Source organism: Panthera onca, chromosome D2 (genome assembly GCF_046562875.1).
Source record: "Panthera onca isolate mPanOnc1 chromosome D2, mPanOnc1 haplotype 2, whole genome shotgun sequence".
Taxonomy (NCBI): domain Eukaryota; kingdom Metazoa; phylum Chordata; class Mammalia; order Carnivora; family Felidae; genus Panthera; species Panthera onca.
This window is the reverse complement of record NC_138349.1, coordinates 23,268,864-23,284,315: the sequence shown is the minus strand read 5'-3', so window position 1 is coordinate 23,284,315 and position 15,452 is coordinate 23,268,864. Positions and strand designations below refer to the sequence as shown.

Genomic DNA, 15,452 nt, shown 5'->3' with positions numbered 1-15,452 from the left:
CTAATTTCAGGGTGGGAGCCTCTTTTATGCTGTCATCTGGGTCTTTACCACTCCCCGGGTTTTTCAGGTCATTGTATCACATGGAGGTTCGCTCCTTCAGTAACTACAAGATTTTAAACAATTTGAGTGGGTTTGTCCCATATTAATAAGTTCTAATTTTGAACTGAATATAATGAGCATGTTACACATTCCAAAGTAACCAGTTTGGAGTGATTTTTAAGTAGAATCGTGTACTTTAATAAAGCAACAACATTATATAGTCAACTAGAATACAGGTAGAATTTAGGTATTTGTACTCTCCTTCGTTAGCAAAAACGAAAACCAAGCAAGCAAGCAAACAAACCGAAAAACCCTTGGAGACTGTGGTTTTTAGTCTATTGTCACATAGTTAGCCTTAATAAAAATCCTATAGCTGCATCACTTGTGTATCAAGACTGAATGTCACAGTTGGGTTCGAGATAAAATACACTCCTTGAGGCCAAGACTTTAGAGACATTATCTGTTTAATAAATATGATTGTAAAAGCAATAAACAAGAGCAATTATACATTACACTACATAGTATTTAACAAAAAAATACATCAAAAAAGTCATTTGAAAATTAGAAGTAGTTCCGATACTATAAGAAAACTTTTTTTTTTTTTTTTTAAATTGGCTTCCTATAAAAATAAGTTGGCAAATGAGGGATTTCAATGCTCAGTTGGAATCCTGGAAAACACAGAACAGCTGCCAAACACCCCATTGCTCTCAAAGTTGCTGTTTGGAACTTCTGAAAAAAAAAGCAAGGCAAACCTCTGCATTTTGGACAGTGAATCCAATTAGGAATAAGGCGAAGGAGAAAATGTTGGCTGGGTATTTCAGGGTAGAGCATGCACAGTTTGCCCTCTGGGAGTTTTGGAAAACATCACAATATCAGATTTTTAGCTTGCCCTGAATTTTCCCTTCCACGCCCATCCCTCACCACTCACTCCTCTGGCCCACCAAACTCCTCACTGTGTTTGCACCTGCTGTTAGTGAGTAGGTAGGCACTTGGGTCCCTCCCATTTGTAGGCTCTCATTACTACGTTCTCTTTGGGATTGAGCTGGAATGGCAGGGTGCAGAGGTTCCCAAACTTCTGTGTGCATCACAATAACCTGAAGGGCTGGTAAAAACAGACTGCTGGGCCCCTAGCCCCCTGATTCAGTAGGACTTCAGTAGGGGGACCCCAAATTTCTAATAAGTCTGAGGTGATGCTGATTCTGCTGGTCCAGGTACCACACTTTGAGAACCATAGAGCTAGATTGTAAGAATAATGAGGTCCCCTCTGAGCAGTACCTAGCCTCACTAATCTCCTACAGGTGGGAGGGAGCTTGGAGGAGAGGCACATGAGGACCCTGGAGATGCTCACTAGAGAGCTGGCCATCTGTGATCACTTTCCAAAATGCCAGGCATCTCATGGCTACCTCGATTTTTACTTAGGACTTGCAAGCCCATCCTTCCCTACGTTTTCTCACGTAGTCTTTTCATGTATCCCTTCAACGAGTGGTTTTCTTAATACCTACTCTAGGCAAGGCACTGTGCTAGATTCAGAGGGTTTTTCCATTTCTCATAATTTTCCAATTAAAATTACTTGAACTGCAACTCCAAGGACCCCCTGTGCTGTTTTGAGGGAGCCTCTTTTGGTTTCCCAACATTTTGTCTTCCAGATTAAACTTGGGCGGCTCCAACTGAAGCGGATCGATGAGGATGTGTCCTATGGGATAGGAAGCCTGGCAGGTTGGGGATCAATTGAGTTCTACAAACAGATGGTTGCCGCAGGCATAATCCATTTCCCAGATCCACACTGGGCATCCTCAATCACAAAAACTTCTGCTTGGTTAACTTCTGACTGCAGCTTTGTCACTCTTCTCCTGCCCAGCTACATAAGGGCAGGGCTCCTCAAGACCTTTGGGACACCCCCATTATCACTGGGACCCTGTTATAAACTGTTACTGGCCTGGGAACATGGCCAAGAAGGAGGCTGCTCCCTCTGAGTGGTTTTTCAAAACTGCTTTCTACTATATTTTAGAGTGGGCTTTACCCAACTCATAATCCTCCAGGGGCTTCTGCTGGACATGCTTCTGTGTCATTCTTTCTCTGGTGATTCTTTCATTATTGCCCTGGGCAAACAGGGATTTTTCATGCCTTGAGTCATTCTGCTTTAGTTAGACATCTACCTCCTCCCCTTGAAGCTTATTAATTTTTCCTTTGCCAATATTACGATACTCAGGGATCAGAGATCACACATGTGAAATGTCTGGGTTCCTTCATAACCAAAATTGCATCCTTATGTAAGACAAGACCTCCATATGTTCTCAGACTTTTTGACACTCTTCGATATTAAATCCATTAACCTGCTTCTTCTTCTCGTTAAAATCAGTTTTATTTTACAAATAGCTTTACTCTATGGTGAGAGAACAAATACTGGGTAATAGCAACCATTACAGAAGGAAACTGCCCTGCCACACAGTAACATGTCAAAACATTTCTCGCGAGAATATTCTGGAATCTGCACACGAGAGATTTTTGTTAAGGTGTGAGAATACCACTACGCATCTGTCTGCTTTCTTTTCCAGTGTACATGGCCAGGTCTGAATTGTTTTGCATGTACCAACTCTTTCACACACATTGCATGTTTCCAGGTGAGAAAAGGCAAGGCTATTTGCAAGAGGCAGGTTCTCCAGGAGGAGACAAAGGGTACATGGAGCTGAACCCTGCAGGGCAGGACAGCCTGGTCAGTGTGTAGGGAAGCTGGCATGCTGACGGATCAGAAATTTGAATGTGACAAGGGCAAGGTTGGCAGGCGCCAGGCCAGTATTTAGGAAATACCGAGGTTCGTGTCCAGAATCTTGCAACATGTTTGGGAAGAAAAAAGTAGGGGGACTTGAAAGACCACTTGGAAACTGGAAGGAAGAGGTACAAAGACATCAAGAGGTCATGATCACACATGGATAGCAAACACATGGGGAGGCCAGACGACGGGTAACTGGGATTCTCTTTTCTATGTTGGTTGGGGCGAGAGTAGGGAAGCTGCAAGGGAAAGCCTGGGTGAGGGAAAGGTCCACTTCTCACATGCCTGCCCCCTGCCTGCCTGCATCACTCTGCCTGAGTATATGGAACTTCAACTCGCTTCTTCATCCCTGTGGCCATACAGAATGCAAATAAGCAGCCCTGTGGTCACCGCTGGCCAACAGGGCTACCAGATATAACTGAGAACAGAAAAATGGCAGTAAGGAAAGTGGAACAGAGAAACAGCTCAGGGTTTCACACTCCTGTGCATGTCTTTGTGTCTTATGAAAGGGGCTGGGGTGGCTAATCCATCCGTCAGCCCGTAGAGCTAAAATAGCTGTTAAATCTAGAGCCAAGAATATTTCCAAAAACACATGCAGATTTCCTTGGCCTCTATATGTTATGAATGTTCTACAAACACGACCGATCAGAAAAAAGAGAGAGAGGGAGAAAGGGGGAGGGGAGTGTTTTTTCCATTAAAATAGAGCACCTGTACACTGCCCCTCCAAGCATGTTCTCAAGGTATTGTCCACATGCACAGGCTTAAAGCTAAAAACCCTTGTTGTCTGTGTCTGAAGAATTAAAAAGTCCCGATGCAGTGAGTGTTTGTTTGTTTGTTTGTTTGGATTTTGATTGTTTTTATTTTATTTTTTTGTTTGTTTTTGTTTTTACTGGCGTCCTCCATTCAAACATTTACATAGGTAGGGATTTCTTTTGTGCTTTGATTCTCAGCAACTATGGAAATACTTCCTGGCAAAATAGGAAACAGAACAACAAAGGAAAGAAAAAAAAAACATAAAGTTAGTGGTCATGAAGGATGGTGCACTTGACAAGAGCGAAATTCTTTCCTGATCGGCAGGTCGCCTGTAGCCTTTGGGGGTTTTCCTTAAATTGCAAATTGCGCCCCAGCAGATCCCCGCTTTGGCGTTGAAGGCGGAGTGGCGTGTCTTGCTCTTTGCAATCGGAGAGATGAGTCACCAGGTTGAGTAGAAGGGGAGGGAGGGGAGGGTAAAGCTACTCTCCTAAGAGAAAACGTGTAACACTTACTCACTTAATGACACTGGAAATGGGAAGGTGTCAGAGACTGTGCAGTGTGCTGCCGGACGCTCCTGGCGAAGGAGGGATCGCCACTTTAATAAAGTCAACGGCGCTGTGCTTCATACCCCGTGGAAATGGGATTGAAAACCAAATGACCCACAAAAATGCGCTTACAAGCTTTAGAAGTAAATAGACAGGGTGAATGCTTCTCTGGACTTAAAGACAGAAAAGCCTTTTTCTCCTGAACCTAAAGCAATTACACACTTATCACCCTGTCTCCCCAAATAAAAGAAAGCACGCTCTGAAAACTGGACCCCAGTTGTGGCCACAGTTGTCATTATTACTTCTGATACAAGCCAGTCACTGCACTGAAATTTTCCCCAATACAGCCAAGAACTTTTCCCCCATCCATTTAAAGAGAGGGCTATGTTTCCACTTAGGTGCTCATTTCGTTTTCTAAGTAGCAGATACAAAATCCTAGGCAATGAATGGCCTTCTAGAAGGCTTGGTATTCTGACATTAGAGGGAGGCATGAATGGTTAAATCATAATTTATCCACCCTGGGCAACAATACAGGATCTAGATGGCAATATTACAACGTCAACTCCGGATTCCTGATGCCAACTCCTGATTCCTGGCAAGCCATGGATCCCAATGGTGGTTCCATGGGTCTGTCGACCTCCCTTGGCAAGTTTCCTCTGCCACAAATAGTAGGGTTCTAGACCTAGCTGTTGGGATTCCCATGCTTAATTCATAGGCAGAGAGACAGAGCTCTACTGATATAGAGTAAGGTCCATTTTAAGACTTCTGATAGGGGACAGGTAAAAATGAGGAAAAAATCTGCTGATCTGCTCTGTAGCAGTCTAGCCCTCCAGTGGTCTCTTTCAGGGAACATCACTCCTGGAATGTTCTACAAATTTTATGCCTCTTGTCCTCAGAATTCCCAGGTTCCGTGTTTCCAGGAGGACAGTTTTTAGATGACTGCCAAATTAAAAAGAAAAAAAAAAAAAAACAAAGAAACAAAAACCCAGGGTCATCAGCCCAGTCCTCCTCTATCATGTCACTTCTCTACAAGTATTCTGGAGTAATATTTCCTCCTTAGAGTTGTCTCTAAGTGAGGCTGTCCTGCCTTACCCTGTCACTCCATAGCCTGCTCCTCATAAGCTGCCTGGCCCTCCAGATGACCAGATCCAACCTCTGAGGCCCGTCCTTCTTGTACATTGTTAGAATAAATGCTTTGCTCTTTGCCCATGAACATTTTTGGAGCCCCATATTTTAGAGGAAAAGTTTTTGCAAAAAGAAGAATAAAGTCACAAGAGAGGGAGAAAAAAAAAACTACATAGGAGCAAGAAGCCTTTTTTTTTTTTTTTTTTCTTATTCCAATGGGAGGAAGCAGGGAAAAAGACATCTTAGCTGTTTCTCTCAGGAATGTTAGAGCAGAAGAAAGTGGTTACGTCAAGCCAGAAAGGGGTTAGGCAGAGTCAGCCATTAACTACCCAGGCTGAACAGCTGAGGGCTACTGGGAGTCATTTACCTATGAGCTGGGAATCCACCTTCTCATCTATCAGTTGGCCAGGCCTCCTGAGTTCAGTCTGAGGGATATGGGGCCTGCTTTCAGTGGGACTGACTCGACTGACCATCTCTCGTTCTTTCTCATTTTGCATCTGGGCATAAACATTAATCCCCGGGATCTTCCTAAAACATTAACAGACAGCATCATGGCTATGCATGGGAGACGTACATCGCGGCATTTCATGCTTCTGAACCTGTCAGGGAGAAGGACAGGGGAGGGGAGACATGGACGGAAGGACACGTACCTTTTAAACTTGTAGATGACGAACACGGCCAGCCCCACAAACACCACTGAGAGCAGCATCAGCATGGCAGACCCACTGTGAGTTGGAGTGAGGTCCACCAGCGGGGCTAGGGGAGAATACAAGGCATGGTCACCGGCAGAGATGGGGGCACGCCTGGCTCTGTAAGAGGCTCACAACTCTCCCCACAGAGGCATGGTGAGTGCCAGGAAACCAGGTGGAGTCTGCACACAGATGAATGTCACACAGCTGACACGTGAGGGGGGCATCGGAGCCTGTCCTAGCCCCTAGGATGCTCCAGCTGGCCTATTTAAGAAGTGCAGTGGATGACTGGAAACACAGACCCTGGAGCCAGACTTCGGGGATTCCAGGCTGCTCTCCCACGTGCTGGCTATGGGATTCTAGGCACGTTATTTCACTCAACAGGCTTATGTGGTGAGATGAGAACAGCAGTACATATCTCACCAGGTTTTTGTAGGGACCAGTTGAATTAATGTACGTAAAGCACTGATAACAGTACTAGACACGTATTAAGTCTTCTGTAAGTTCCACAGTTTATTACTACTGCTGCTATTATTTTTAATCAACACCTATAAGACTATAATTACTACACTTTCCTATACTCTCGAATGCAAGCTTTCCTCGCACTAAGCAATGCACATCCCCAGAAAAACCAACAGGGATATTTTTATGAATTATCCCCACCCCCCTCTGTCTCTGCAACCATCATGTGAGACAAAGAACTAGAGAGTAATGGAGCATCCTTATCTCTTCTGCACACAGGAAACGGATGGCTAAGTGAGTATTTCACAAAATCAGCCACTGTGATGCAGGCAGGGGGGTGTATGATTCAGGGTCGTCTGTAGAACTTCCCAAAGCCCTGACAGCTCATACCAGGAAAGACCAGCCTCTCAGATGCAGTGAGTTCTCCTCTTGGACCAAACAGATGCATCTGCATCCATAAAAGTCCTCCAGCCCTGAGTTTGCTCTCAGAGCGTAGCGTCTCTCTCTCCACCTCCAAGTCCTCTGCAATCTTAGGGTCAAATCTGTTCGTGCTTTAAGGGCTTTGTTTGCAATTAATTTTCAGTCTCTCAAAAACTGACATTTGAAAATATAGCGTAGCTCAAGCATAAAAGCCAAACCACATGCACACCTTAGAAGCCTGGATGCTGACCTTTATCTTCCATCATTTAAGTCAAGTCTGGTAGTCAGAAATGTGGGTGACCTTCAAGCACCATTTCCCATGGCTTTTCTCTGTTGAGAGCCAAGAAGGCAACCTTCTCATCACCCGGGTACAAAGGTTCAGGAACTGGGGACTGTATACTGACATTCTCCAACAAGACGCGAGGAAGCCTCTGCTCTGTCTGGTTATTGTACGATTGAGGTCCAGCCACTCAGCGCTACTGAAAAGCCATGTTCCAGACACCAAATCATTTTGGTGGGAAACACAGGCCAAGCCCTCTTTCTTAGAAAACAGGTTTAGTTGTTGTAGTAGAATCAGCTTTGAGGAAGCAGGCAAATTAAGCAACCCCTGTGATTCTCTCTCCTGTGTAAGTCGAGCAGCACTTGTGCTTGTGGTGCCCGTGGGTGAGTCTGTGTGTGAGGAGGCTGTGGTGAGACAGCCAAGGCCAAGGTGCTTCCGGGTCAACATGAGAACATGAAAGTGTCTTTCATTCGCTGAGGCAAACACAGTGCCATCAGCAAAGGAGTCCAGAAACACTTGAGAACACACACCAGAATTGGCAGGCTGTCCCTGGAGAAGAGGCCACCTTTTGTTTTTCATGGACATTATCACCACTGACTCGCACAAATGGAAGGGGGGGACAGTGTGACCTCTGCTGAACAGAAAAGAACAGTAAGGCTCTCACTGGTTCATGTCGTTCCAAAGGACACAGAACCAGGAAGTGGAAGTACTAAGCCTTAAACCCGAGCCCCATCCCAAACACACACCTGGGGCAAATTTCAGCGGAAGATACCAGAAATTTAAAAACATACATCTTCTGTCTATATACCAAGAAGTGTATCTTCTATATATCTATGGAAGAACTACAGTGTGAGAAGCAAATTAAGTGGCTCCAGCTAAAATATTATCAAGCCTTAACAGGACCAATTAGAATCACAGAGCATGCACTCTTACACTTGGGTGACATATATATGTTCATACATATGGTAATTGTGTGCATGCGTGCATGGTACATGTGCATAGAGAAACGCGCCCAGCACCTGGCTTCAACACACATCAATCCACAGTCAACATTATTTTATTTTTCCCCATCTAGTCCCAACAACCTCAACTGTTGGGTTATTCTGAAGCAAATCTTAGCTATCATATAATTCCATCTGTAACTCTCAAAGAGAAGGTCTTGCTCTGTCTTGACATTATCACAATCGTGTCATCACACACAAGGAAATAAAAGTGGGAAGATACTTTATAGGTAATCCTCTAATGCAAACCCTTAGCTTGACAGGGAACACATGCAGGTTCAGGGAGGGGCCTCTGTTTAAGACGGTTTAGAGGCAGGTTAGCTGTATGAGGAAACTTCTCCTTCCTAGCTGCATGCTTTTTCAAAAGTAGCAGAGATCAGTGCTATGCAGTTACCAGGAAGGATACTGGTAACTGCTTGAAAGGGCTGGCATTTGGAATAAATGGAAAAGTAAAGAGAGGAAATTGCTTCAGCCAGGCTCTCACTAGCAGAGAAAGTGTGTGCGCGCACACACACATGCACACACACACACACACACACATGCGCGCGTGCATTCCCTTCCCTTCCTCATCCTCTATCTCCACATCACAGGCTTAAATCATTCAATTCTAAATCATTCCTCATTAAATCATCATTCGTAAATAAGCAGCAATAGCACTGGTAAGTAATTAGCAAAGTATTTTGGGAAAATGAACTTCTGTAATCTGAGTTCTAAAGTGCATGCTGTCTGCTGCCCCCATCTCTGCATCACTTAGCAGCATGTGGGTGGTGGGGGGGGCAGCAGCAGGCAGAGCAGGGACAGACTGGACGCCACTGCCCTCTGTGTTCCGTGGCGCTGCTTGCTGACCTGGCCCGGGATATAAACGGGCCTATTACTGCCGCACAACAGCAGCTGCATTATCTTAGTTTGCCTAATACTTAGGTGCGTGTGTGTGTGTTCTGCTGAGGAATGAAAACTTGTGATAAATGGGTTTTAGTTTGTTGTGTGGAATTAGCATAAATTAATCCCTCTCCAGTTGCAGCCTAAACAAGGTAGAAAAGGGAAAGAACGTGCTGAGCAGTTTATTTGCCATTATCCACACACAGAGTAAAAGCAGGGACATGTCCGTTCTGTAAGTGAGTCCACATTTTCTAAGCCTGGGTGCTGGCTCACATTGTTTCTGAAATCCTGCGAAGACTCAGAAGTGCACTGAATTATGTTCTATTCATGAGGACCTAGGCTGATTATAGTAATGGCATTGCTTATGAGGATAACAAGTCTTCCTGTGAAAAGTGAACGATGTATATAGGGTGTGCTAAATAAATGGTCATGGCCTATGTGCGTGAAAGCAATTTCAAAACTCCATGTCTGGGGTGAAGAAATTGATTATAGTCCCTTTTTGGTACCACGTTCTGAGTCTGCCACTTCTGGGCTTAAGTGACTTACCCTGAACCTCAATGCCATCATCTACATAATGGAGCTAAAACTAAGTGCTTGTTTTAGAAAGTTGTGAGGATAAACCAAGATCGAATTTTTATAGCACTTGGCATAATACCCAGCACATAGTACGCGCTCAATGTTCGTAACACTGTCCTGTCTTTGCTGTTGTATCCCGAAAGGGTCTTCTATAGAAAACAAGCCTCGATGGATGATGGAATTAACCATGCTAGATAATTCTGAAAATTCCCCATCTTAGAAATTTGCAATGCTCATCAGTAATTAAACTTTCACAGCAGTCCTGCAGGAAGGAAACTCATTGAACTCTACCATAGTGTTTCCCAAAATCATATGGCTAAAGACCCTTTGCAGACCTAGGTCGCATGCAACATACTTGAGGAAGAGCTTCATACTGGGTACCACCTCCCCCTTTGCTACAGGCTTGCCCCTTTGTTTGGTCTATTTCCATGTTGTAAATATGGTGGCATCAGCCGGTGAAGCAGTGCTAGAAATCCTTAGTGCTGTCTGTACTCTCGTCCTAGCAAAGGGACTCTCTTGGAGAACTCCTACCTGCACTCTGACCCTGAAACCCTGAACTACATTTCAAATTCATTTGTACATTTCTAATGCAGGACTTAGTGCTGTCAAGAAACTCACAAAAGCAAGTTTGCCAAGCTTTGATTTTCTTTTTGACTCTCCTGCCACCAAAGCAGACCTGAGCTGGGCTTTAGTAACATGCCCGGATATCATGAAATCCACGTGATCTGAAATCTCTTTTCCAGAAATTAAGGTGATATGGAAATGGTACAAAGATAATCTAGAATGCAGAAAGAGCAACAGGTTTTCATTTACAAAAACACTTTTTGTTTCTGTCAGTTCAAATCCAAACCCAATCATGAGAGCCATAAGGACTGCCATACTGTAATGAGATAAAGCCACAATCCTGGAGGCCTAATGGCCAGATTGTGTGAGAATTCCAGGGAAGGCACTAATGCCTTCACAATGTGAAGCATTGCTACTATTTTTAAATTGAAGATAGTCTTCAGGAACGTCCAGCCATAGAGTTTAGGTCACTTGGACACGTAAGGACAACTATGGGTGATTCGAAGACAAAACTTATCACTGTAGTTGACAGACAAGAAGAGAAAGGTGTATTTTCGTTTTCTAGGGTTGAAAATCTTGCTTACTTTGTAAAGTGTTTCTCAAAGTATAAATTTATAGACTACCCGAATCAGAATCACCTGGAGAATGTGTGAAAATGCAGTGCCCTAGGCTTCACCTGAGAAAAGGAAAATCCGTATGTCTTTGAGAATCGATCTCAGAAAACTATATGCAACATGCTACACAGGTCACTGTTGTGCACAACAGTTTGAGAATACTGCATGCAAGGTCCCACCTACTATCACTCATAAAACATCCAGTCCTTATCTTTAGAGTGTGCCTGACCTTTACATTCTCTGGGTCACTAAAATAAGACAAAATAAAAGACATACCCCTTGATTGCTAAACGTAGCTTAACCTCATTGTAACTTTGGGAGAGCTTGTTAAACTACCTAAAAGCATTTCCAATCTCCCCTAAGAGAGTGGGCAGCCTTGTGGAGATTGACTGCATTGCTGGATAAATTCTCTACCCATCTTTGTATCCAAGCCCTCTGCAATTTGAGTTTGAAGCTTTTCATAACAAGAGGTGAAATCTGTTTCCTCACCCCTTGAATGGGGGCTAGTACTACAACATGATATGGCCATGGAATGAAATGGGAGTGAAAGTGTGCCAATGTGAGCTTCAAGGCCCCTGCACTTTTCCTCTATCTCTTGGAATCCTGTCATTGTCATGTATAAACACACCTAGAGTAGCCTGATGAAGCATGACAGATCACATTGATGAGAACTAAGTTCTAGAGCAGCCTACAGCCAGCAGACCTGGCACACGGGGCAGCCCAGCTCACTAGATTCAATAATAGAAGCCACTGAATTTCTGGGTGATTTGTTACACAGCAATAGCTTACTAATACCTTCTCTCTTCAAAATTCCTCTCTACTGGTTAAACACCCAATTCGTAATTCTTTTTTTTTTTTTTAATTTTAATGTTTATTTATGTTTGAGAGACAGAAAGAGACAGAGTGTGAGCGGGTGAGGGGCAGAGAGAGAGGGAGACACAGAATCTGAAGCAGGCTCCAGGCTCCAAGCTGTCAGCACAGAGCCCGACGCAGGGCTCGAACTCACAAACTGTGAGATCATGACCTGAGCGAAGTCAGACGCTTAACCGACTGAGCCACCCAGGCGCCCCACCAATTAGCAATTCTTATGTTTGGGCTCTACATTACCCAATTCTTGACACGGAACTCTGGTCTTCTCTGTATTTTATGTGTGTTCTCCTGCCTTCCATTTCATGCCAATCTCTCTATGTGCCTCTCTATGTGCCAAGACTACGTGCCTTGCCTTCCCTTTGGGGAACTGTGTCTCCTGCATCCTAACTATTATTTCTATTTCCAACCTGATGCATATCTGTACCCTGTATCTGAACTGTTCATATGATCCCTCCCCCTGACAATTTTCCACCTAAGAGTTTCTAGAAACATCCTCAGGCCAGGCCAACTCAGGCCAGTTACCATGTAGACATTTAAGGCTTCTTTCTTTCTTTCTTTTCTTTTCTTTCTTTCTTTCTTTCTTTCTTTCTTTCTTTCTTTCTTTCTTTTTTCTTTCTTTCTTTCTTTTCTTCTTCTTCTTCTTCTTCTTCTTCTTCTTCTTCTTCTTCTTCTTCTTCTTTTTTTTTTTATGGGGCCAGAAACATCTCAGGAAAATATGGTGAAGAAAGAATCTATTAGAAGCTAAAGAGCAACCTCAATGCTGGCCTCTGATATATTTATGAAAATAACACATTCATGCGATCACATTGGGGAAAGGAGTATGTTTAGATATGTTGGCACCCGTTATTACCTGCCATAAAGCCATAGTGGCTTAATAGTTGTCGAAAGCCACTGAATCCACACGACTGTGAAAAAGCCTAAATATTTGCAGAGGACAAAAAGCGTTTATTTGGGGGAAAAATAGAAGAAGGGAAAAATACTACTAGGATGACTTTACTCACAAAGATTTGTGAATGATAACTGTGTAGATAACAAGGCAACCGGAGACTAAAGGGATGGATGAATTTATTGGCTGTGGACGAATTTCACTAGTACCAATTTCACCCCTAAATGGAAAATGTTATTGCAACAATTTATTTCACTTTACAGTTCAGAGCCCCACAACTCCACAATATGGCATCTGCATCCATAATGATGTGACTTAGATGATATTGTACTTTCTAAAGCTTCTCAACTGATGCTAATTCCACCTTCAAGTGGAAAGTCTCTTTCTCAATGTGAAACTGTTGCGCACAATTCACGATGTATCCTGACCTAGGCTGAAATTCTGGTTCCTTACCCCCTCCCACATTTACTCATAACATATCCAAGGGTAGCAACTGAAGCCCGGAAATATTAATTCTCTAATATCTCTGCGATAGTTATCTTTTTATTACACCTAAAAAAGAAATTGAACCAGTCAGCAGCAACGATGGAGGCCAAGATAACACAAGATAACAGTTTTATTAAAAACCCACACATATCCTTGACAAAGGACAGCTTTCCTAAACCTAAACAGCTTCAACAAGGCAACTGCTAGACAGACAGGATGGGATGGGAGTAGTTTGTATTAAAAAAAAAAAAAAATATATATATATATATATATATGTGTATATATATATGTGTATATATATATGTGTGTATATATATATGTGTATATATATATGTGTGTATATATATATATGTGTATATATATATATATGTGTGTGTATATATATATATATATATATAACCTGGAATTTGAGGCTCTTCCTTTGAGCAATATTAACCTTTCACATTTTTTATCATCTGCATCCAAAACTCTGGAGGAGCAGTGACCCCGCTGGAAAGCTGAGGGTAGAAGATCACCCTGGTTCTCTAACGCATGCAAAAAATACAGTGAAATGCAGAGGCATCATTTTCTGCTCACACTAGCACATTAATAGCATCTAGATAATACAATTTGTTCAACTTTCATAAAACTCATGGCTATTCAATTACATCTGCCACTAAGATTCTAGTTCATACTTTAATCATTTTTCAACTGCCTCTCGGCCACAGCTCTTGGCTGGCCTTTGCCATTCATCTAGATAACGGATATAGCAGATCTCAGATTCACAGACATGTTTCATTTTTCCCCCCTTCCTCCCACTGCCATCTACCCATTCTGCCAATTAGGTTGGCTCCAGATATGCGGAAAAATTAGATTTTAATGTTTATTACTAATTTCCTCCTACACTTAATATCACAGGCCTTTCTTTTTTAATGCGTGCTTCTGTTTTAGTGGATGCCCTGAGCTATAAATCAGATTTATTGCTGGCGACAGACACGCACATTCCCTTGTTATACAGATGGAGTTGTGTCTGTAAAGTGCTCTATGGGAGTGGTTGGTGAGGCTGGGGGAAGACCTGGCTGTATACACATCATTTGGGGAACTTGTTAAAAATGCACATTACCAGTATCACTCCTTGGGATTTGATTTATGTGCAGCAAGACCTGAACAATCTCTACTTTTGGGAAGCTGTCTAAATAATCAGAAAGCAGAGTTGGGTCAAGAACAGATGCTTTATAACTGGGTTCGTCTACACTGGCTGATACAGAGTCTTTCCAACCATACATGTTTCCAGGGAAGGATCAGTTCCAGCACTTCTAGCTCTTGTAGGTCCTCTGTGTGGCAGCCACACCACGTAAGTTTCAGTTTGTTTGTCCAATAAGTCATTCCTGTGAGATGTAAATCATCCCCGTGGTGCTGTTGTTTGTAATGTAGTGTGAATCAATCTAGTTAGGTTTTCTGTTCTCAAATAAAATAGTACCCCTTGCTTGTTCAGCCTTTAACTTCCATTCTCATGCAGAACCTCGTCTCTTCTACCTTGAAAGAATCAACGCATTTTTAAGCTGTTTTCCCCCACTCCCATGGCCAAATATAATCACTGAATTTACTCATGACTGTGGGTTCTCACCGCAACAAAGATACAGAGTTTGAAATAGCTTAAAAGATTTGTACCAGCAATTAGGGCTTTGATCTATCCACTGTCAGCAGACCCCTCCTACCCAGGAATCGGCTATAAGGTGGTTGATTCTAGCTCTGAATTGAATGTGCAGTCTGCTCCTGGTCTCACCAGGGTATCAACCTTCTATTTCCAGCTTCCAGGTAGAGTTTTCCACTCATCTGCTTTATGATATCAAACCCGACATGAACCACTGATCTTTGGCAACCAAAAAAGAGGCTCCTACTTCTAGGGCTCCATCTCTATCAGATAAGTTACCATCTCTTGCCTCGTGGGTTGAAAACATCTTCTAAAATGTGTAAAAAAATGTTGTTAAAAAGAGAAAGCTTATTGACTGTTGCCCAAATTTATTATTTAAAAAAATCCTTCTTCCATCTGCCCTTCTTTCCTTTTCCATATGCATCATACTTTGCAATTTCAAGGATGCATTATTGAGGGTTTTCTCACTAGCAAGCATGGGTGATGAACAACAAAAGTTGTAACATAAATGGAGTATCAAATAATGGCAGATTTGATTTCCCTGAATTTATCCCTCTCTCTTGCCTCTGCTCATAATTTTACCTTCAGTAGATATATCAATTAAGGATATTTAAGGATATATATCTAGATACCCCAAACCACATCAAATTATGCATCACTTTATACATAAACCACACAAAGTCACCTTGCTCTGCCTCTGCTCAACACAGCCCCTCAACCTGGCATGCTTATTTTCTCTTTGTTTTGGTGAATCCGTATTCAATCTTAAAGCTCATCTTTATTGAACCTGGCTGCTGCATGGAATACTTTTCATCTTCTTTATTTAGAATTAGTAAAGCTTCCTGCAAATCACTGTTGTG

At 42.8% G+C, this 15,452-nt stretch overlaps 1 protein-coding gene across 6 annotated transcripts in view; it reads right to left on the bottom strand.

Annotated features, from left to right (window-relative positions):
* Positions 1-436: 436 nt before the first annotated feature.
* The window catches only part of SORCS1 (sortilin related VPS10 domain containing receptor 1), a 502,203-nt gene continuing 487,187 nt past the window's right edge, over positions 437-15,452 (bottom strand). The window contains exons 25-27 of one of the 6 annotated variants that reach the window (XM_078434807.2): positions 5,883-5,988; positions 5,600-5,760; positions 437-768 (exon numbers count right to left, since the gene is read on the bottom strand). In XM_078434807.2, the coding sequence (XP_078290933.2) occupies positions 689-768; positions 5,600-5,760; positions 5,883-5,988 (347 nt within the window). In that variant the 3' untranslated portion in view covers positions 437-688. Of the gene's footprint in view, positions 769-3,602; positions 4,050-5,599; positions 5,761-5,882; positions 5,989-15,452 lie in introns of those variants that run through there. The other 5 variants (XM_078434808.2, XM_078434809.2, XM_078434812.2 and 2 more) reach the window with 5 other exon arrangements.